The 20,951-nt window shown below is 38.3% G+C and overlaps 3 protein-coding genes across 3 annotated transcripts; all 3 read right to left on the reverse strand.

The window, feature by feature from the left end:
• Positions 1-71: 71 nt before the first annotated feature.
• LOC145887797 (cytochrome P450 2U1-like) lies at positions 72-3,797 on the reverse strand. The gene is made up of 9 exons (XM_082979022.1): positions 3,518-3,797; positions 3,311-3,456; positions 3,157-3,259; positions 2,995-3,104; positions 2,719-2,840; positions 2,542-2,654; positions 2,253-2,397; positions 1,762-1,925; positions 72-1,704 (listed from the first exon to the last, which is right to left on the reverse strand). The coding sequence occupies exons 1-9, from the start codon at positions 3,770-3,772 to the stop codon at positions 1,387-1,389; spliced, it is 1,476 nt and encodes a 491-aa protein (XP_082835148.1). The 5' UTR covers positions 3,773-3,797; the 3' UTR covers positions 72-1,386.
• Positions 3,798-7,362: 3,565 nt separating this feature from the next.
• Positions 7,363-10,788, reverse strand: LOC145914119 (cytochrome P450 2U1-like). The gene is made up of 9 exons (XM_083001903.1): positions 10,531-10,788; positions 10,253-10,398; positions 10,083-10,185; positions 9,924-10,033; positions 9,233-9,354; positions 9,057-9,169; positions 8,621-8,765; positions 8,387-8,550; positions 7,363-8,329 (listed from the first exon to the last, which is right to left on the reverse strand). The coding sequence occupies exons 1-9, from the start codon at positions 10,786-10,788 to the stop codon at positions 8,012-8,014; spliced, it is 1,479 nt and encodes a 492-aa protein (XP_082858029.1). The 3' UTR covers positions 7,363-8,011.
• Positions 10,789-13,133: 2,345 nt separating this feature from the next.
• Positions 13,134-20,657, reverse strand: LOC145910816 (cytochrome P450 2U1-like). Its single transcript, XM_082998058.1, has 18 exons — positions 20,562-20,657; positions 20,363-20,505; positions 19,966-20,068; positions 19,755-19,864; positions 19,535-19,656; positions 19,153-19,265; positions 18,927-19,071; positions 18,552-18,715; positions 18,167-18,477; positions 15,259-15,490; positions 14,985-15,130; positions 14,832-14,934; positions 14,670-14,779; positions 14,441-14,562; positions 14,258-14,370; positions 13,726-13,870; positions 13,510-13,673; positions 13,134-13,451 (listed from the first exon to the last, which is right to left on the reverse strand). The coding sequence occupies exons 1-18, from the start codon at positions 20,622-20,624 to the stop codon at positions 13,134-13,136; spliced, it is 2,727 nt and encodes a 908-aa protein (XP_082854184.1). The 5' UTR covers positions 20,625-20,657.
• Between the last annotated feature and the right edge of the window lie 294 nt (positions 20,658-20,951).

A 20,951-nucleotide genomic window follows, 5' to 3' on the forward strand; every position in this document is an offset into this window, starting at 1 on the left:
AAGAGTCATTGGTGTGTTAAGGAACAAACGCCACTGTGGAATACGAAAACGAACCATTGTGTCGAAACGTGCACATTGAAATCGTTAGGCCACCTATAATATTGTAACAGTCTGAAAGGTTTAACGCACTTAGGCCTCGACAAAGTTTGGACTCAGCATGCAACAAAGGAACACTGGTCACAATTTCTTTACGTTAACGCAATCTTTTTCGTCAACTTGGAAAGTACACTAACAGGTATCCAGTTAAATATTGATAAATGTCACGTTTACAGTCATATGAAGAAGCACTCAAGCGTACTACCGCCTCATTTCATGGTGCGTATTTGAATTGCAAACCATCAATGTAAGTTTTGCTGGCGACGTCATATTTGATGGATTTTGTTCGTTTTTGCATCTGGAGTAAAAATAATTAATATAAAGCAATGTAAATGAATTTAGGTGTCGTCTTACAACCTTGACTTTGTGCAAGTTTTACTATAGGGCTGGTGAACGACGCAAACGTCCCTGAACAGAAAACAGTGATCTTTACGTAATCGTGAATATGTTCGTAATTCGCGATTGTTTTTGAAGCTACCAAATTATGAAATACCGTTTTGGGCCTTAACTGTATGTTGAATGTTGACTAATATTGACAGCAAAGTTTATTGGTAGTTTTCCTTCATAATCTTTACTGATTTCCGCAAAAGTATCCGATATGTTTTCGCTATGTCAAACACTTTACCTCTCGTTGAGTTACTGCCAGAAAACATGCAACAAAACTTCGCTTTCATGTATATTTTTGGTACTAATTCAGTGAATTATTTTATGTATGTTGTGAGATGTGGAACGAAAAGATCCACTTTGGGCAAAGGTAGGAATTTATGTATAGTATGACGTAATTTGATTTTACTTAACAACCCGCAGCAGGTTTGAAACGTTTTATTTACACTCACAAGTTGGGACTAAAACGAAAACCTCAAACATGTTGGAAGTTTCATGATATGTCTCAAGCGACATGATGGAAAATTTATCGACAGCAAAAGTTCCAATACTCAACATCCAAATACATCAATAATATTGGCCCAGGGTAAATCATCCGACCATTCAAAACATTGATTTTTTCTGGTTTATTTGATTATATAGCAGGGAATAACACGATGTTCAGTTTATTTACGTTGTGAAAACACGACAAAATTGGTTAAAGCGGTAAACTAAAGAAGTTGTCGATATTTTGCCTAAATTATAAAATTATGGCAATTCGTAAATTTGAGACTGGCTTACACAAGAGAACAACAATATACTTTGCTCTTTAGCTGGAGTCTATTAATTTCTACATATTTCATTTTGCGTTCAATCAAATTAGAGCAAGCTTATGCAGGTGACAATAAAAAGCTATATTCGGTCGTTCTAGAATTGCCTTTCCTTTGCTATTATCTTGTACGGCAACGGGGTGAACACAACACCACTTGCTCCTTTCTCTATTTCAGGAAAATTCTCAGGTTCTGGAAGAATTTCGAACTTTTGAATCATTGAGGTCAGGAAAATGAAAAGCTCCATTTTGGCAAGTTGCTCTCCTACGCAATGCCGAGGTCCAACAGAGAAAGGTATGACGTAATTAGATTTGACGAAACAACCTTCAGCATCTAAATGACGTTCGGGTTTGAATTTCTCCGGTTCAACCCATAAGTTGGGGTCGTTGTGAACTGCCCAGATATTTGGAAGAACCTTCAAACAAAATAAACTTTCAAAATTTGACGTATCGTTATTCGGTTAGAAACTTACAGCAGTGCCTTTCGGTATTTTATACCCCATAAATTCCACGTCATTGGATGTGCAATGAACAACGCTCAGAGGAGCCAACGTACGATATCTCTGCAACTCGTGGATAAACGCACTCGTGTAAGGCATGTCGTCCTTCATTGACATTTGAGGTTTACCATCTTCACCTACATAACCGAAGTCCTTAATTGCCCCATAGCAGTAATATTTCATGCAATGGCATGATTGGCAGGATCGCACCACTGCGCAAGTCCTTGCTTGGCGATCACAGCTAACGTATCGCGATCATGAGGTTTGCAGGCTTAGTAGCCCAGGCATTGCAGCCTAGCTGGATCAGCCACTTTTTCCTGAGAAGCTGGAGCAAGAGCAAAAAAATCTTGCTCTGATTTGTCAGGAAATAGTGGCTGATCCAGCTAGGCTGCAATGCCTGGGCTACCAAACCTGCAAACCTCATAATTGCCCTATAGCATTTTAAACAATTAGTTTTTGCTCACCAATAACTTTCACAATTTCCTTGTAGATCTTGTTTTGAGCATCAGGATTGTGAATGAGACAAAGCATTGCCCAAAGCAAAGTGCTGGAAGTTGTCTCAGAACCGGCTTCAAACAAGTCCCTTATATAATAGAGAAGTTGCAGGTTCTACAGTAAAGTTTTAAGTTAAGTTTGTTGCACTACGAAAACTAGAATTCTATTTGTGTCAAAGATACAGGAAATTTATTTCAAAAGGATGATGCAACGACGAAGTCGAACGATTATATGCCGTGTATTTCTATAAATACTTACTGTGAAACTTTCTTTCCCTTCGTCCATCTCAGCTAAATATGCATCGATGAAATCACGCAAGTCGTCTTTTTGAAATGTTTCCTTGTGCTCCTTCACAATCTTTTCAAACTCACCTTCACAATCCATCAAAAACAGTCTATTAAAAAAACAGGCTACACAAAATGTTTTTGTGCTTACTGATTTCGTATTCTTCATCTTTTTTCATTTCTTTAAGTACTCCGTGAAAAGGAGGAAAGTGCCTTAGCCAATAAGCAAATGTCAAAATATCCATAATTTTCAACTTTTTAGGGTCATTGTACCTGAGAAAAAAACTTACAGTGAAAAAAAAAAAAAACGAATATGTAAATATTATGACAACAAACTACCAAAGGTCAACATAGTCTTAAAAAAGGTTCAAAGTTTGTCGTAGCAACAATTGGCGTATAAAATTATTATTAAAATTACAATACAAACCATTTGGCCAGGAATGAAAGAAAACTAGTAAACCATGGATCATCATAATCAAATCTCTTTCCAAACACAACCCCGCATATCACGTTTGACACGGTGTTTGCCAAGATAGTCTGCAAAAGCCAATATTGTAGAAACCGTTTAAATATTTAAATATTTCGTCACCATCATTGAGAAAGGCTTTCCCGCCTTATTTCTCATCTCCTCAATCATGTATGAAGCTTCCTCCAAAACACGATCCTCCATACTCCTCTTGCCCATCCCAAAACTACGAATAGGCTAATAGTAAAAATACACTGAAAATTTTTACAAAACTTACCCTCGTAACGTCATGAGACCAAACTTCCGCTGTTCCTTCCACTTTTTCCCATAATCCAAAAAAACCAATCCACCGCCTTTCGTTGATTCTTGTAAAAAAGCATTCTCTGGTCGTCCAGAAAAAGATGCGCCTTGTTTCACCAGGGCCTAAATAAATTCAAAATTGTCACGGAAATATTGCAAAGCTCCTAATAAAAACGTTTGTTACCTCATGTATCACTTCATAGTTGTTAAGAACGATCCAATCTTGTCGACCCAAGCGAATCGTCATAATGGGGCCGTAATCCTTCCCTAATTCTGCAAATGTTCTTTCAATTTGGCCACCTAGATAAGGCAAAGCGCCGACAATGGGGAATCCCCTTGGACCTGGCGGAGTTTTGCTGGGTCTGCGGTACCAACAAAAAAGGCCCAAAGCCATAGCAACGCACAAAGTGGCAGCAGTGGTATTAAAACACTCTATCATTATGTTTTGCTGTATCAGAAAGGTTGGTTAAACAGGCCTACAATCACAAGTTTCAAAACGTTTGTGAAATGTCCATGTCATCGCGTCCACGTGGCAATTGTCAATCAAGCAAATTTTTACGGCTTTTATTCAAGTTTATTTACAAAAGTTTGTCTCGAAACATTCGTTGGAATTTATTTTGATTGATTGATCCAATATAACTTATGTGAAACATGCTTCCCAAATATTTGGAAGTCTTAGTACATCGTAAATCCGATCGTTTGACATTACATCGTGGGTTACGATCGTTTTATGACGCAGTTTCTCCTATGCATCAAACATTGCTTTATTGCTCACTACATATGCTTACACGAAACAACATTTTGCAACAATGCATTGGAATTTGCAGCGTTTTTACCGATGCAGTTTTCAATTCCATGGGTGCGTGTGTGTAATAATCGCCAATAACGGAGAAGACTTGAGTCACACGTGGCAGTAGCGCATTTAAACCACGTTGCTGGATTGCGATCAACATCAAAAACACTTACTTGTTGGTTTGACATGTTTTTTAGTTGTTTAGTTGAATCAAACCTAACTTAACTTCTAACGAAAGTTATATTGCGGCTGTTTGTTGGTTATAAGCAGTCCTTCTGTCATTGATAAATGCTGCTATGTCACTAACATTACCTTGTTTCGCAAACTGCTTATATGGCTATGGCGTGCAACACACATCTGTGGATGATAAAATCTTTACGTTCATTTTGAATCTTCTTACCTGCCGATAGTCTGTAACATCTCGTCGGTATCTGAAACAAGCAAAAGCGCACTACCTAGTTTTCCAGTTCAGCCCTAGATAAATACCCGGTTTAGGGTGTTCACGTGCTTCTCCCGCAACCTAAGCAAACATTCAACAAAGGCCAAGTCACAAGACATCACGCCACCGGCTGTATGGAGAAAGAATGCCCAACATTTTTTTCAAATCCGGTAGTTGAGGCACAGCATGGAATGTAGTGTAACCAATACAACTAAACGATTCAAATTCAAGTCAATTCCTTTGCGCTATAGTGAGTACATCATCAATCAACAAAATATACAGAAGGTGCAATATGGTATCGGGAAACATAATGTCTTCATTGCAACGTAACACGCTGTGAAATAAATAATACAATTGCATTTATGTTTAAAACGTGCTCAGTACACTTACACAGGGAGATTAAACGAGAGATATTGTTTTTTGGGGGGTAAAACGTATTTGGTATGTTTTAACAATGTAAATACGAAGTCCAGGATCTGCACACTTTCAGTCAGATTTACACCGCGCCCGTTCACCCAAAGCGAGATTTTTTTATACCTGACACAGTTACTGAATTTCCACGATTTTATTTTGTTCAGAAATTTATCAAACGTGAATAGTGTTTCTAGCAGCGCACGACACGGCGTTCGCGCACAAAAAAAGCCCTCCAAAAACAATCGCGGAGCATGACCAGAACGTACAGACGAACACAGTTGAATGGAAACTTCGCCACCAAGAGTTTCGTTGTAAGTTGATCACATGACGGTTGCGTCATTGAGAGTTAGTTGCAACGTGGAATAGTTAATCACGCTCACGTGAAGTTTATTGCTCTCAAACAAACTGCCACACCACCCGTAAAACCAGTAAAGAACGACCTTGGCAACACTGCACAGGTCACACTAAACTTACTAACACAATAATGCACATTAATGTTATGCTAACAATAAACTCGGAAGTTGGAACTTATGCCACGTAAATTAAAAAGAAACAATTTAGTTTTGTTTAAATTATTCCTTAAAACCACTACTACCACAAAATGTCTCATGTCGTTTAAAAAGTGTCGTTCCTTCGCTATTATCTTGTGAGGCAACGGGGTGAAAACAAACCTAAATGCTCCTTCCCTATTTCAGGAAGTTTCGCGGGTTCTGGAAGAATTTCGAACTTTTGAATCATTGAGGTTAGGAAAATGAAAAGCTTCATTTAGGCAAGTTGTTCTCCCACACAAGGCCGAGGTCCAACAGAGAAAGGTATGACGTAATTTAGATTTGACGAAACTTGGAAGCTTCAGACAAGTTTTATTCTACAAGCTTTCGTGCACCTCAGATTTCGTACACACTTCACTTACTTTGCACAGCAGTCGACAACACGACGCATTCTCTCAAATAAAACGTGTGGAAGACGATTGCAAGCGGAGAGCGTACCAGACAAACTTTGTGAAGCGTGACCGCCGCTATGCTTTGTTCACCTGCTGCCTTAGAAATGGGGCACTTTTTCGTTCTCACATACTGTTTATTGCTGCACATTTCGAACACAAACTATCACATCATGTAGCACTTGAAAATACTTTGGGATTTGGAATTTGAGGTCGTTGCTGGTTACTTGTGCAGAATTATTTGCGCAAAAAATAATGAGCGACCTCACTAAACGGCCCAGCTACGAACGGGACAAGTCAAAATATGTTAACATAGATGTCCGTAGTTTTTCGAGTTGCACGGTTCCGCTTCCACGGTCGAAAGGGAACAATCAAATATTAAGTGTGTAACACTGCAGGGAATAGGAATAACCTTCTATGGTACAATTCTACAGTAAAGCCAGACACATCAAAATTGAGCAGCATTACACAACGTTTTAGTATTAAGTCCTGTTTCTATCCGCTTGAATTTTTGAAAGACAGTCACTGGCCAAAAATAATCGACGGCAAGTTGGGCACTAGAACATCTAGGGGTTCATATGCGAGTGCTTTAACTTAACGAACTCACCTCTAGTAGAAATGCTTACTTGTAGCTACTTTCTTGTTGGACAGTTTACTTGGGAGAAAATCACCCTTTTATTATTTTGGTTATTACAAACATTTTGTCCGATATACGTTCAACTCCGCTGAGCAAGTATTTGCCCAGCACGAATTGCGTGTGACGTAGCTGGCAAAAAAGGCAAACGACGAGAATATCACAGGGGACATTGTAGTTTAACAGTTTTGTGTTTAAACCTTCACAGGTGTAAACGATACTTTCATAATTTTGCATAAACTGATAAATGGCCGCACTTACGTCGCAAATAAACTAAAAAAATTACCAGGAGATTGCACCTCATACATACATATGAATTCATCCGTCGTATTTACAATTGTGAAGTTTATTGGCATGTATGTCACGAATCTGTGCATGCTTTGTTTAAACATTCAAACTCATGCAAACATTACCTTTACATTACACTATTGTGTATTCGCCACTCATAGAATGATAATATTTTTTTAAATTTGTAACACATTAACCATAATTATATCCTACATGCTTTTGAATAACGATTATGGTGAAGCGGTGTATACAACACTGCGCTTATGTACAAAAAAACACGTTAAGTCGATTGTAAGCAAAGGGTTTGCCAAATCAGAACACATGTGTGCCACCACGATAAATTATCTTGACTTTATGTCATTGAGATTGCATGGGCACATAGTTATTTAGTTGACAACACTCTTTTTATGCTTAAAATTGATTTTATTGCTGTAACTCTCCAGTGGAGGCAAATTTGCACGCTAGGCAATCAATGACGAACTAGTTTGTGTTAACATTGTATAGCAGGTCACATATGATTATGTCAACGATTAACAGTATCAATACATTGCGAAAATGATCGGTAGATTTACAATCCTTCCAACATCTAATTCGGAAGAAATGCTTCTTAAGTCAAGTCAAAAAACAAAACAAAATCGTCATTCAAATGTATGCAATTTAAAAATGGGCCGAAGCATGTGAAATTAAGTATAAGGTAAAAATTGGAAATAATTGGTGAAAGTAACTGACGCCACAATAAAAACTTTGTTCATTCCAAATATTGACTTTTGTGTGTGCGGCTACGATAACGCAATATATCCAAGACCAACAAAGGCTCTGCAAAACGTCATGCAACGAAACACGGCCCACTAACAAATTTAAAGGGAATCGCAACTAACCAGCACAGCCACAACACAACTTGGTATTTACCACATCAAGCTTTAAACAGTTACATAATGAAAACATGAGTAGTTGCGTTTACACAATCACAGCGTTATGAACGTGATTAATGAGTTTCCGGTGTTGTGTCTAATCCTGGTTGATACTTCCACGTTCGTTCAACCAAGTGTTGTTACGTTCTCCCTGTGGTTTGTTATTAATTTGATAATATATTAGTTTAATTCTTGGTGATATGATGGTTCTGTTTCAGGAACAACCAAACTATTTACATTTACACCACGGTATTTGGTTGTCCTAGAAATTCCTCTCCTTGGTTATTATCTTGTACGGTAACGGGGTGAACACAACACCGCTTGCTCCTTTCTCTATTTCAGGAAGATTCCCAGGTTCTGGAAGAATTTCGAACTTTTGAACTATGGACGTTAGGAAAATGAAAAGCTCCATTTCAGCCAGTTGCTGTCCAACGCAGCTGCGAGGTCCAACAGAGAAAGGTATGACGTAATTAGATTTGACGAAACAACCTTCGGCATCTAAATGACGTTCGGGTTTAAACTTCTCCGGTTCATCCCATAAGTTGGGGTCGTTGTGAACTGCCCAGATATTTGGAAGAACCTTCAAACAAAATAAACTTTTAAAATTTGAGGAATTGTTATTCGGTTAGAAACTTACGGGTGTGCCTTTCGGTATTTTATAACCCATAAATTCCACGTCATTGGATGTACAATGAACAACGCCAAGAGGAACCAACGTACGAAATCTCTGTACTTCGTGGATAAATGCACACGTGTAAGGCATGTCGTATCTCTTTGACATTGAAGGTTTACAAGCTTTACCTGTATTAACAATGTAGCTAACATTACATTGAAATTTCACATTTAAACCAATTCATTGAATATTTCCCACCAATAACTTTTGTGACCTCCTCATATATCTTGTCCTGGGTGTTCGGATGGTGAATCAGACAAAGAATCGCCCAACGCAAAGTACTTGCAGTCGTTTCTGAACCGGCTTTAAATAAATCCCTGATGTAATGGAAAAGCTGCACGTTCTAAAAAATAAGGTTTAATGAAGTTATATTTTGAACTGGACATAATTCTAATGGGACGATACGAAACTACTTGGTGGTTTTGAAAAGTACTGATCAAAGAAAAGGGGGACAAAACTGTCGAAAAACTTTACTGCTAAGTGACACGATTTTCTAAGCAACACGATATACTTTTTAGGGTAATTCACATCAGTAAAACTAGGTTTCTCTTATACAAGCCTAATATAACGCGGAACATTCTGATAGATGGCGAACAGCAAACAAATTCAGGCAGGCATATTTTTAATTGCTTACTGTGAAACTTTCTCTACCATCATTCATCTCAGCTAAATATGCATCGACAAAATCACGCAACTCGTCTTTTTGAAATGTTTTCCTGTGTGCTTTCACAATCTTTCCGAATTCGGCTAAAAGTAAATGTTGGTGACGAATTTATAAGTTGCAATGTTACCGAAAACCATATTTCTCACCAATTACGTGCTCGTCGTCCTTTCTAAATGTCTTTGCCCGTCCATAAAATGGAGGAATATGTCTCAGCCAGGGTACAAACGTCAAAATGTTCAAAGTAAACAAAAGTTTCGGGTCGCTGGACCTGCACGATGAAAACCGTATTTAGATCCCAATCAATCGCAAGTTTCCTTTTGAGGACGCTTATCGATTTGTATTTTCCCATCGCTCCGCTAGTGATCGCATAACAAAGGTTTTTTTTGTGTGAGATCGCGCTATTGCAAAAACGTTTGCGTAACTTGTCAAAAGATTTGTGCCAATACAGCGAAACGAACATTTTTTTTGGTTTGGATATATCTTGGGTTTGGTGTAATATCGCCTTGACTATAACTAACTTGGTTTGATTAGCAGCGGAACAGCTTACGTGCTTGTCCTTCCATGCGCAAACAATGATTTAACTACAATACGTGCAATAAGTTTACGTATCTTGTTTGACATGATTATTTATTTAACCATGTGTAGAGGTTGAACTAAATTTAGCATCTGATTTCTAGCCGCAACAGGATTGAAACCCAGCTTACCCTTACCAAGAACCCCGTCAGGCTTTCTTTTAGTACATGGTTCGATCGCCTTGACCAATGTAGCCAAGCCCATTGCAACGTAGAAAAATAAAATCTCCTGGCGTATAATTATACAGCATACACAAACACAAACCATTTTGCCAAGTACGTGAGCAAATCAGAATACCACGGATCATCATATTGAAATCGTTTTCCCAACACAACTTCACATATCACGTTAGACACCGTGCTCGCCAAGATGGTCTGCACAAACAACATTGTAGAATCCGTGCAGGTTATTGTGGTTTATCACCTTCACTGAGAAAGGTGTTTCAGTTCTATTTCTCATCTCTTCAATCATGTATGAAGCTTCCTCCAAAACACGATCTTCCATACTCCTCTTGCCCATCCCGAAACTAACCGTACACGGTAACAGGTGAACAATAAAATCACGGTAGATTTATTTTGAAACATTTTTTCTACCCGCGTAAAATCATGAGACCAAACTTCCGCTGTTCCTTCCACTTTGGTCCGTAATCAAGAAATCCTAATCCATTGCCTTGTGTCAGTTCTTGAAAAATAGTATTATTGGGTCGTCCAGAAAAGGATTCCGCTGTCTTTACCAGAGCCTGAGAAGTTGAGAAACTGTTAAAACATCGCGCAAAGCGACGAGAAATGGCAAACAGCAAAGGGCATTGGTTAAGCGACAACATGGGTATAATAAAATGTGTTCTTTTCACAAAATGAGAAAATACAATTACCTCATGAATCACATGATAATTGTTAAGAACGATCCAATCTTGTCGACCCAAGCGAACCGACATGATGGGACCGTAAACTTTCCCCCATTTGACAAATGTTCTTTCAACTTGATCGCCAACAAAAGGTAAAGCACCAACGATGGCAAATCCTCTTGGGCCCGGCGGCATTTTACTTGGCCTGCGGTACCAATACAAAAGGCCCAAAGCCACCAGAACACACAATATGACAACAGCAGTTAAACTAAAATACTCAATCATATCTACCTGCAACATAATGTATTTCTGCAAAATACCTCTTATTTCTGAAGATAACACCTTATTTTCTAGTTTGTCATGGCAACAACTGACCAGTTTTGCTGGTTGAAAAATGTCAACGGCGCGGAAAAAATGTCAAGCTTTAAAGCAATCAATCATTAACGTCTGTTCTGAACGCTGTAGCAGAGAATAGTAGATTCTCTCGGATTTGCTTTTTCAACACCATGCGAACAACAATTAGCAGCTAGGATGACTCACAAAACAGGTCTGGTATAAGGAATGTGCTCGGTGAAGTCCATCAGCAATAACAGTTCGTCGTGTGCAACTGAACCTCATTGTTACTATGCGGCTGCAGCAATAGCATATATCTTCCCAATTTTTCAGAGCTAAGGCCACCTTTACATATACCTCAGATTCCTTTAACGCTTCATTTATATTTCGTAGTACTGTTGAAAAAGGCATTTTTGCGTCATCGCCCCGTCCAGGAGGCAGAAAAGCTATTTTTTTCTTTTTGTTGATTGATTAAATCCTGTTTATACCTTAGATAAATCAGGTTTCGTCAGCGCTTCATAAGTTAGCAAAACGTATTGAGGGCATTTGGAACACAAAATGCAAAGATCAGAATAACGTCAGCAAAATAATAATAAAATATAGTCGGACGAACGCAATAACTTCCCTTTATCAAACCCACAGTAATTTAAGCGTGTATGTTTAATTGACCAGAAATTGCTTTGGTATCATAACGGATCAGCGATCACCTTTTCCGTTCTGACGAACAGTGGTTGTCGCTCACAAGTCAAGAACTGCAAGATGCAACACCGTAGATAGGAAGTTGCCTCTTGTTGTTACATAAATACAAATTACAATCCTGGACTGAAATATAATATATTGGGCCCGGTGTGTTTACCAGCGTAACCAGCGCTACTACTTATTTTACTTTCGACAAAAGACGAGAGCATAAGCGCAGTAACGTTGTGCTTCGCTGGGCACTACTTTGTTTGGCAAACCAGCTTTAATGAATGGAAATACCTGCTGGATTATGTCGCTCGAACGCAACGCACTTATTGTGCATTTCGTTCTGTCTAAAAATGTGTACTCTGTCGTTAATTGAAGTCGCAGGTAAGTGTATATTTGCAACATTTAACTAACACACCTGTGGGAAAGAATACCTGTTGATTTTAAAGACCGGTTGCTATCATCGTCTAGAAATATCTACGCGCTCCTTATTTACTTGCGTTATTTACTCCTTTTTCCACGTTCCAGTGTGATATCACTTACAGTGATAAGATCTTTTAAAACACTGCTTTTTCTACGTCGATGTCCCAGTCACGTTAATCCGGACCGAGGTCTAGTATTTATATTTTTAAGAACTAAGAATTTTTTGCAAAATTACTGTGTTGTTAATACACTGCAATGACATCACATGAAAAACAATATTAATAGGAATTGCTCTTCTGGCAGTTACGTTACGAAAGTGTTTATTAAAACCAACGTTTCGTCCATCATCCGGCGAGACTTTTTCCGGGTTATGTCACACAACGATAATGCATCCAGCGCACAAACACTAAAACGCATGAAAAACACAAGAAAGGGGAATCGATAATAATGGCACCGCTTGTATCGTCACGTGACCAGGTGTGTGACGGAGCGTAACAATTACAACAAGTTGTTGTAAACGGTTTGAAAGTAGCCGCATTGGTCCTTGTCATTCACGCAATGGTTGTTCTTATGAATGTGGAGTGTTTGTGGACAAGTCTGGCTGCGTGTTTTGCCAGTGCTGTCATTCTACGCTGCAACGTCGCGGCGATGCTCTTTTTACCGGGTCTGTAGCGGAAAACAATATGTCTTTGTTTGCGTTTCAACAGCATTCCAGGTTCTGAGAGGAAAATTGCCCACTTCCCTCAATTTTATTCTTGCGCTTCTTGCACTTAAGGCTTGTATTTAATGTGCTGTTTCTGTCACCTCTTTAACGTGTTCTCACAGTTTATCTAAAAGCCTCATATTTGATCGAACAAACGAGGAATAACATAAAAATGTACATTATGGATTATAGCGCAGGTATTTGAATATGTATCAGAGCAAGTGACTGCACAAGAAGCATTTTTTGCTACGAACAAAAGTATTCTCCCGAAAACGTTCAACGAAACATCGACGACACAGCATTTCCTGCTTTAAAAATCGAGTTTAGTCACTGCCCCATTATATCTTAATGTTTTCATGAGTTGGGATTGGGACATTGGGACCTGAACAATATTTTGAAAAATGGTGCTGCGTTTTAATTCCTGTTTTTTGTTGAAACAAGAAAACAGTTTAGCTCTTACATATTATATTTATACTCCAATATTGTTCTAAAACCGTCGTTCGTTTGCTATTATCTTGAACGGCAGCGGGGTGAACACAAATCCGTTTGCTCCCTCCTCTATTTCAGGAAGATTCCCAGGTTCAGGAAGAATTTCGAACTTCTGAATTATTGAGGTCAGGAAAATGAAAAGCTCCATTTTGGCAAGTTGTTCTCCTACACAATGCCGAGGTCCAACAGAGAAAGGTATGACGTAATTAGATTTGACGAAACAACCTTCAGCATCTAAATGACGTTCGGGTTTGAATTTTTCCGGTTCATCCCATAAGTTGGGGTCGTTGTGAACTGCCCAGATATTCGGGATAACCTGCAAAACAAAATAATGATCAATCTGTTTGTCTCTATTAAGTAATATGACAACTTACAGCTGTGCCTTTCGGTATTTTAAAACCTTTCAATTCTACGTCATAGGACGTGGAATGCACAATGCTAAGAGGACTCAACGTACGATATCTCTGTACTTCCTGGATAAACGCACATGTGTAAGGCATGTCGTCCTTCATTGACATTTGAGGTGTACCAGCTTCACCTGTATAAGTTACTACAGGTTATATGACTGCAAGCAACTAGTTTTTGCCTACCAATCCCTTGCAGAACCTCCTTGTATAACTGCTCCTGTGCTTCCGGATGGTGAATAAGACAAAGTATCGCCCAACGCAAAGTGCTGGAAGTTGGCTCTGATCCAGCTTCGAATAAGTCCCTTATATAATTAAACAGTTGCAGGTCCTGCAACAATGCTTCGATTGAGTTGTTAAATGGCGTAACAATTTTAATTTGACATAATGCGTAAAATAGATTACCGTTAAAGTGTGTTTTGAAATCGATGTTAAAGGGAAGGTGAGAAATCTGTCAAACTTCAATTATGTCCAAAATTAATTTACTTCTGTGATGTGATTTAATTCCGAAAACAGTTTTAAGAAACAACAAGCGTAAAGTATATCGCAAATAAAACGCGAAACATGCTAGTATGTTTTTTAATAATTGGCATTTATTTGTAAAAAAACGAATTTGGCCACTGAACAGCCATTATTGCGAATAAAAAGTGTTGGGCCATTCTGTTTGCAGCTATAAATATTTAGGTGCGCATCCGTGGCTATGTCTATAAATACTTACTGTGAAACTTTCTTTGCCATCATCCATCTCAGCTAAATATGCATCGATGAAATCACGCAAGTCGTCTTTTTGAAATGTTTCCTTGTGCTCTTTTACAATCTTTTCGATCTCACCTTCACAATGGGTTTGGAAACCAAAAAATACTTGATCTAGAGTTTCGCAAAAAAATATCGTTTTACTCACAAATTACGTAGGATTCATCCTGCACAAGTTCCTTTACCACGCCAAAGAAAGGAGGAAAGTATTTAAGCCAAGAGGCAAATGTTAAAATATTGATCATGAACATTCTTTGTGGGTCATTGAACCTGAAACAAGAAAATTGTTACCAAGTAAAATTTGAACATGGTAGTGACAGAAGGTATATTTTTTATCAGTTTGAACTACTGCAGTTTAAACACACGCACACACATACCATTTGGCCAAATATGTGAGCAAACCAGTAAACCATGGATCATCATAATCAAATCGTTTTCCCAAAACAACTCCACATATTACGTTTGACACGGTGTTCGCCAAGATGGTCTACAAAATACAACGTTGTAGAATCCGTATGGGTATTTAAATATTTCGTCACCATCACTGAAAAAGTTTTTTCCGCCTTATTTCTCATCTCTTCAACCATGTATGAAGCTTCCTCCAAAACACGATCCTCCATACTCCTCTTGCCCATCCCGAAGCTTTGAAGAAAAAAACAATAAGCAAGCATGGGTTTTAACAAATTTCCTACCCCCGTAAAGTCATGAGACCAAACTTCCTCTGTTCTTTAAACTTTTTTCCATAATCCAAAAACGCCAATCCTTGGCCTTTTGTTGATTCTTGAAAAATAGTGTTATTGGGCCGTCCAGAAAAAGTTTCGCCATGTTTTACCAGAGCCTAAAAAGTTAAAACATTTTGTGGCGATATTACAGACCAACAACATCACCAGCGGCGGAGCACATCTAATGTCACGATTATATTCACTTAAAGGGTGCTAACAAATGATTAAAACAATCGTTTCTTACCTCATGTAGCACTTCATAGTTGTTAAGAACGACCCAATCTTCTCGACCCAAGCGAACCGTCATAATGGGACCGTAAACTTCCCCCCATTTTGCAAATGTTCTTTCAGCATATTCACCAACAAAAGGTAAAGTCCCAACAATAGGAAATCCTCTTGGGCCTGGCGGCATTTTATACGGCCTATGATACCAATACAAAAGGCCCAGAGCCATAGCAATCACAGCAGCAGTGTAACTAAAATATTCAATCATATTTACCTGAAAAAGAAAGCATTCTTTCAATAAATTTTGTATTGAAGTGGCACGCTGGAGTGAACCATTCACCTTGCTCTTAAACATTGCACTAAAGCCGCAGCGTAACTGCACACTTGGCTTGTATTGCGTGTCTCAAGGGCGTTGAAAAAAGAAAGTTCTTAAATGCCGACTTCTTTGCCTCGGCTGGGTGGAAGAGGTCAATTTCCACTTATTTCGAAACAAACAAATCTGGATTTGAATGGAAATTTAAAGTGATTTGCAGCAAATATTTAGGTTGGTCATTAATATCGAATTGAATTGTTAACGCGACGCAGTTCAACAAAAATTTAGGTTGTTTGCAAAACGATAACAAGTATGATATGAGGCAGAAGTAACCTACTGCAACAATTCCACATTCTTGCCAGACCTACTGTGACAAGTTAACACTATGAAATGACCGGCATATTAACATTACAGAGCAGTAGATATTTTGGTGCAGCCACTTTTCATATAACAGTCATGACTGGGCAAAACGAGTCGATAACAAACTTAGGAAAAAGAAACCTTCGCGGTCTATCTTACCTTCGCTATGTAATGTTGTTTTCTGTGTAACCATTTCTGAGAAAGTTCTTTAATGATATGGTCGCCATTTCAACTACTTTCTATGATTTGTTCATGCTTTAGAACTGGGTATCATGCGCATTCCTAAAATTCAGCCATGCGAACCCACGCACGCAGTACAAAAAATCGCGCAACAAAGGTGTGCAAGACGAATGCAGGCGGAGGGTGTGCAGAACAAGACAAAAGCATTATGAATTTGTAACAACATATAAGGACAAATGTAATCATGTTTTTTGCACTGCGGTTGCATATATATTGTGTACGCCCTTCACGATAAACTTGCCAGGTAACTTATTGCCATTCGGAAAGGCCGAAGTCAAAAGTAGGTCACGGCAACTTCTATGTCTTCAGCACTTTTCTATTTTGGCGAGGCCGAATCTTTTTTAACGTTTCATCGCGCGTTGTCGGCATGAAGTTTAGAAACGTCGGGACCCGTGGTTCATGCAACAGCACAATATTAATCATGTATAATAAAATATATTCATATCCAAATAAATATCCCAAAGCGGCGAATGTATAATATGCTTTGTCAAACGTGGTGCCATTCTTTTCCCAGACCTGGCATTTTCTGCTTCGGTATATATTGGTGGTGAAGTACGTTGGTTCTTTTGGCTTTGTGTGCTATGTTAAACTGCTTAACTTACGCCGTTGCATAAATACGATATATTTTTGTGTAATTGGTAATGCCAGAAAGAAACTTGTAAAACAGAACCTGAATGCGTTTGTACTTATAACATCCAACGTGCTTGTGCCCATACACTTTTTGCAGCTTTGTGGCCACAGTCCTCCTAATACCTTCGATTCGGTTTGGCCAGCAGCGCCCGGGCCAATCAGCGATGGCACATTCGCCACGCTAGGGCTTGTGAAAGAAGTAATTACTTTGGGAGGGAAAATTTGGGGAACCGTTTTTGAAACAAATAAGCAGCCACGTGCGTGCGAAACAAACAAGAGTAAATAAACAAATAAAACCGTAAGTGAAATAAGCACAGAAATAGCACGACGTGAAAAACAACCAAACGATTGACAATCATTCGCATATATACATCATAATAACATGCATCACGCCTGTCTATGCGTGTATGTTAATGAATAACACGTAATTAAGAATAATGTGCAGAGGAAACCGAACAACAACAGCCTGATGCAACCTGGTGGTGTTTACAACAACAAGCTTGTTAGATTTATGTGACAAGCGATTTAGGGAATATACAAATAAATTTTGCACATAAACATTGCTGTGTGGTTCAGATTAACGACTTTCTGCTGTTTCGCTTAATTAACGTTAACATCACTTCCACAACACATTTAGCAAAATGTTTTGTGTATTAGCTGCTTGTTTCAAATGAGAAAATATTTTTATTGTTAATTGTTGGTGTTACCCATGTCGGAAAGTGTTTCAGGAAATCCCAAAAACATGTTTTTGCTTCGTAATCCCAATTAGCACAACAGTTTTGGTTGGTTTAGGTTTCTCGTTCCTTCGTTATTACGTTCGGGTTTAAAATTCTCCGGTTCATCCCATAAGTTGGGGTCTTTGTAATTTGTCGATAAGTAAAGTAAGATGGCATTTCAGGTGCGATTTTATCTTTGCAAACCGTTTTGTTTTGCAGCTCTATACCCAGCAGATTTAACCCATTGTGCTAATGGCATTGATGAAACGTTCCTGCATGAAATTCAGTATCTGTCAAAAGGTCGCCCTTGATGCGAAATCCGCTCAATTTTTTGTAGATGTTGGACAAGCCTAGAAAGTAATCGAAAACTTTTATTAGATTCCACAGCGGAAAATGAAAACAAAAAATATAGTTCGTAGATTGAAACAAAATCACTGCCTAAAATTTACTTTACAAACGAATTGACCGCAAGCGTTGTACAACGACAATTTGAAAAACCCACAGCTCTCTATGAGGTTTGTTTCATCAAGAAAATGCTTAAAATAATGCCCTCCTCAGAACCATGCACTAAAAATTGAAATAACAAGAAGCGAAAAACAAATTGAAACATGAAAGAGCCCAAGTCACATGACGGAAACTGTGCATAGTGTATGTAATAAGATATTTACAATCGTTCATTGGCTACAATTTCATAAGCATACGGTGAGTACACAGTTCCTTTGGAGCCTTTATCAATATCAGGAAGATTTTCAGGGACCGGTGAAAATTCAAATTTTTGAACCATTGAAATCAGAAATACTAAAAGTTCAATTTGAGCCAAAAGTTTTCCGAGGCAATGTCGTGGTCCCACTGAAAACGGTATGACGTAATTTGATTTGATGAATCGACCGTAGGTGTCCAAGTGCCGCTCTGGCTTAAACTTTTCCGGTTCGTCCCAAAGGTTTTGGTCATTATGAACAGCCCAGATATTGGCAAGAACCTGCAATGAAAATGATGACAGTAGTTTTCATGAATAGAATTATGACTTTTAAGTTAATTAGGATGCGATCTTACTATAGTGCCTTTCGGAATGTGAAATTCTCCCAAGTTCGTATTATTCGATGTTGAATGAGGTACGCTTAAAGGAAGCAATGTACGGTATCTCTGAAGTTCGTGGATAAATGCAGATACGTAAGGCATGTCCTCTTTCATTGACATGGAAGGTTTTCCACTTTCACCTGCGCCACAACAAGTATTAGGACAATTGAAAAAGGTCAAATAGGTTTTCGATATATTGCACTTATCTGCACAGCAGACAATACGTCAATTACATGTCTCTTTAAACCACTCATTTCAAAATTACTGAAATGCCATCACAACGTTTGATTGCCTGCTGGCAGCGTAAATTCACATACGTTGAGAAATAATTAATTTGTGAGTAAACTGTACCAATAACATTGATGATTTCTTCATGCAACTTTTTCTGTGTTTCTGGATAATGTACAAGACAAAGAACGGCCCAAGCAAGAGAACTTGATGTTGTTTCAGTGCCGGCCACAAACAAATCTCGTATGTAGTGAAGCAGCTGCATGAGCTGCAAAAAAAAACAGTTTCCAGCAATTTATTAAGTAAGGCGAGTATTCAAGTACTTCAAAAGATAAGTACAAATTCTCACAGTAAAAGTGTCCTTGCCCTCTCGCATCTCCACAAGAAAAGCGTCGATAAAATCACGCAACTCATCTTTCTGGAAATCTTCCTCGTGCTCTTTCACTTTCTTTTCAAATTCACCTGCATTTAATTAAATACAAATTTGTTCTGGCGAAAGGGTTTTGTGCCGCCATGGTAATAAAATTTGCAGTAAAACCAAAATTAATCAAGTCCTTTCCATCCTCTGCCAAAACCACTTCTTGTAACATTGTGGTAAATTTTGGTTTTGCTTTTGTCTTTCAAAATTCAACTAAAACAACAACCCCTGAAGTCCAAGAAAAAACTCTCTTGTTATCATGAGTTTCGAATGCCCAGAAAGCAAGATTATTTGTCCAAAATTTACGACTAACTTCTCTCAAAAGCGATGTCCTCCACAAGTTTCTTCATGTACCAGGAAAAAGGTGGAATGTACTGCAACCATGGTGCCAATGCAAAGGTACCCATTACACGGCTCATTTTCGGGTCTGTCAGCCTATAAATAATTGTACATTTTGGAAATTCGAATTGATGTTTTACGCAAGATCATATAAAACAAGAAAATTAAAATTTTTTCTACTCGATGCCACCCACCATTTTTGTATGATGTGCAATAAACTTGTAAACCATGGGTCATTGTAGTGAAATCGCCTTCCAAATACAACCTTGCATATCACGTTCGAAACAGTATTTTCCAAAATTTCCTATAAAACAAAAGTAATATTTCTAAATTATTTACAAGATCGTATTTTTTTTGATCGGCGTAACTTTAGTTTACGTGAATAAACAATTGAGATTTGTTTACTTTTATGAGGAAAGGTTTTCCTTGATGTTTTCTTATTTCTTCGTTCATATATTCGACTTCTTCCAGCACACTATCCTCCATGCTGTGTTTACCCATTCCAAACCTGAACATTTTATATATTTGTGTGAGTGTTGTTAATTTGCAGCGTTTAATACAAACTTAATGTGTTCAAAACGATTGAAATCAATGGTTGTTTTACCTTCTGTGTCTGTACTTTTGTTTTAACGATGATATAAATTCTTTGGGGGTGAAATTTTGATACACTACAATTTGTCCTTTTAATACCTTTATCACGATCACAGTTGTCCGCTTTTCATGAAAATATTTGATTATGATTTACCATAAAGGGTGTTGAATTATTTAGGAATATCCCTTTTTTACAACAAGTCATTCTTACTCTCGAAGCGTCATCAGTCCAAACTTTCTTTGAGTTTTCCATTTCTTTCCATCTATGAGAATTACTCCGTTTCCACGTGAAATTACTTCGATCACCGGCACTTTAGGGCGTCCAGAAAAGGATTCGTGGCACTTTACCAAGGCCTAAAAAATAAATAAATTTTATCCGATATGAACCACTACAATTGTGAGCAGTTTACCTCGTTTATGACGTCATAGTTGTTGAGAACAATCCAATCATTTCGACCAAACCTCACCGACATGATGGGACCGTATGTCTTTCCCCACTCAGCTAAGTTACGTGCAAAATGTGAACCGCGAAATGGGATAACCCCTAACAAGGGTATTCCCCTTGGACCAGGTGGCATTGTTTTAGGTCTGCGATACCAGTAGAAAAGGCCCAACGCGGTGGCAAAACAAACAACCAATGCTGTCAAAATTTCAAACAATTCCATTTTCTATGCAATTCATTACCTACACTTCCTAGCAAATGAATGCGTTACGTTGTTATGTCGGCTACACCACTTCAACCAGACCTGGGCAACTAATTCTGAGCACTATATGCGAAAAGTGCAGACAAAAAAACCATG

Source organism: Ascidia mentula, chromosome 1 (assembly GCF_947561715.1).
Source record: "Ascidia mentula chromosome 1, kaAscMent1.1, whole genome shotgun sequence".
NCBI lineage: Eukaryota > Metazoa > Chordata > Ascidiacea > Phlebobranchia > Ascidiidae > Ascidia > Ascidia mentula.

Excerpts from the sequence above, each read along its gene's own strand:
- LOC145887797 (XM_082979022.1), bottom strand. The coding sequence starts at position 3,772 with ATGATAGAGTGTTTTAATACCACTGCTGCCACTTTGTGCGTTGCTATG. Across the intron at positions 3,457-3,517 it reads ACTATGAAGTGATACATGAG|GCCCTGGTGAAACAAGGCGC; the intron begins GTAACAAACGTT and ends GAATTTATTTAG. Across the intron at positions 3,260-3,310 it reads GGTCTCATGACGTTACGAGG|TTTTGGGATGGGCAAGAGGA; the intron begins GTAAGTTTTGTA and ends GCCTATTCGTAG.
- LOC145914119 (XM_083001903.1), bottom strand. The coding sequence starts at position 10,788 with ATGATTGAGTATTTTAGTTTAACTGCTGTTGTCATATTGTGTGTTCTG. Across the intron at positions 10,399-10,530 it reads ATTATCATGTGATTCATGAG|GCTCTGGTAAAGACAGCGGA; the intron begins GTAATTGTATTT and ends TCAACTTCTCAG. Across the intron at positions 10,186-10,252 it reads GGTCTCATGATTTTACGCGG|TTTCGGGATGGGCAAGAGGA; the intron begins GTAGAAAAAATG and ends GTGTACGGTTAG.
- LOC145910816 (XM_082998058.1), bottom strand. The coding sequence starts at position 20,624 with ATGTCGGTGAGGTTTGGTCGAAATGATTGGATTGTTCTCAACAACTAT. Across the intron at positions 15,131-15,258 it reads ACTATGAAGTGCTACATGAG|GCTCTGGTAAAACATGGCGA; the intron begins GTAAGAAACGAT and ends TTAACTTTTTAG. Across the intron at positions 14,780-14,831 it reads AAAAAACTTTTTCAGTGATG|ACCATCTTGGCGAACACCGT; the intron begins GTGACGAAATAT and ends TGTATTTTGTAG.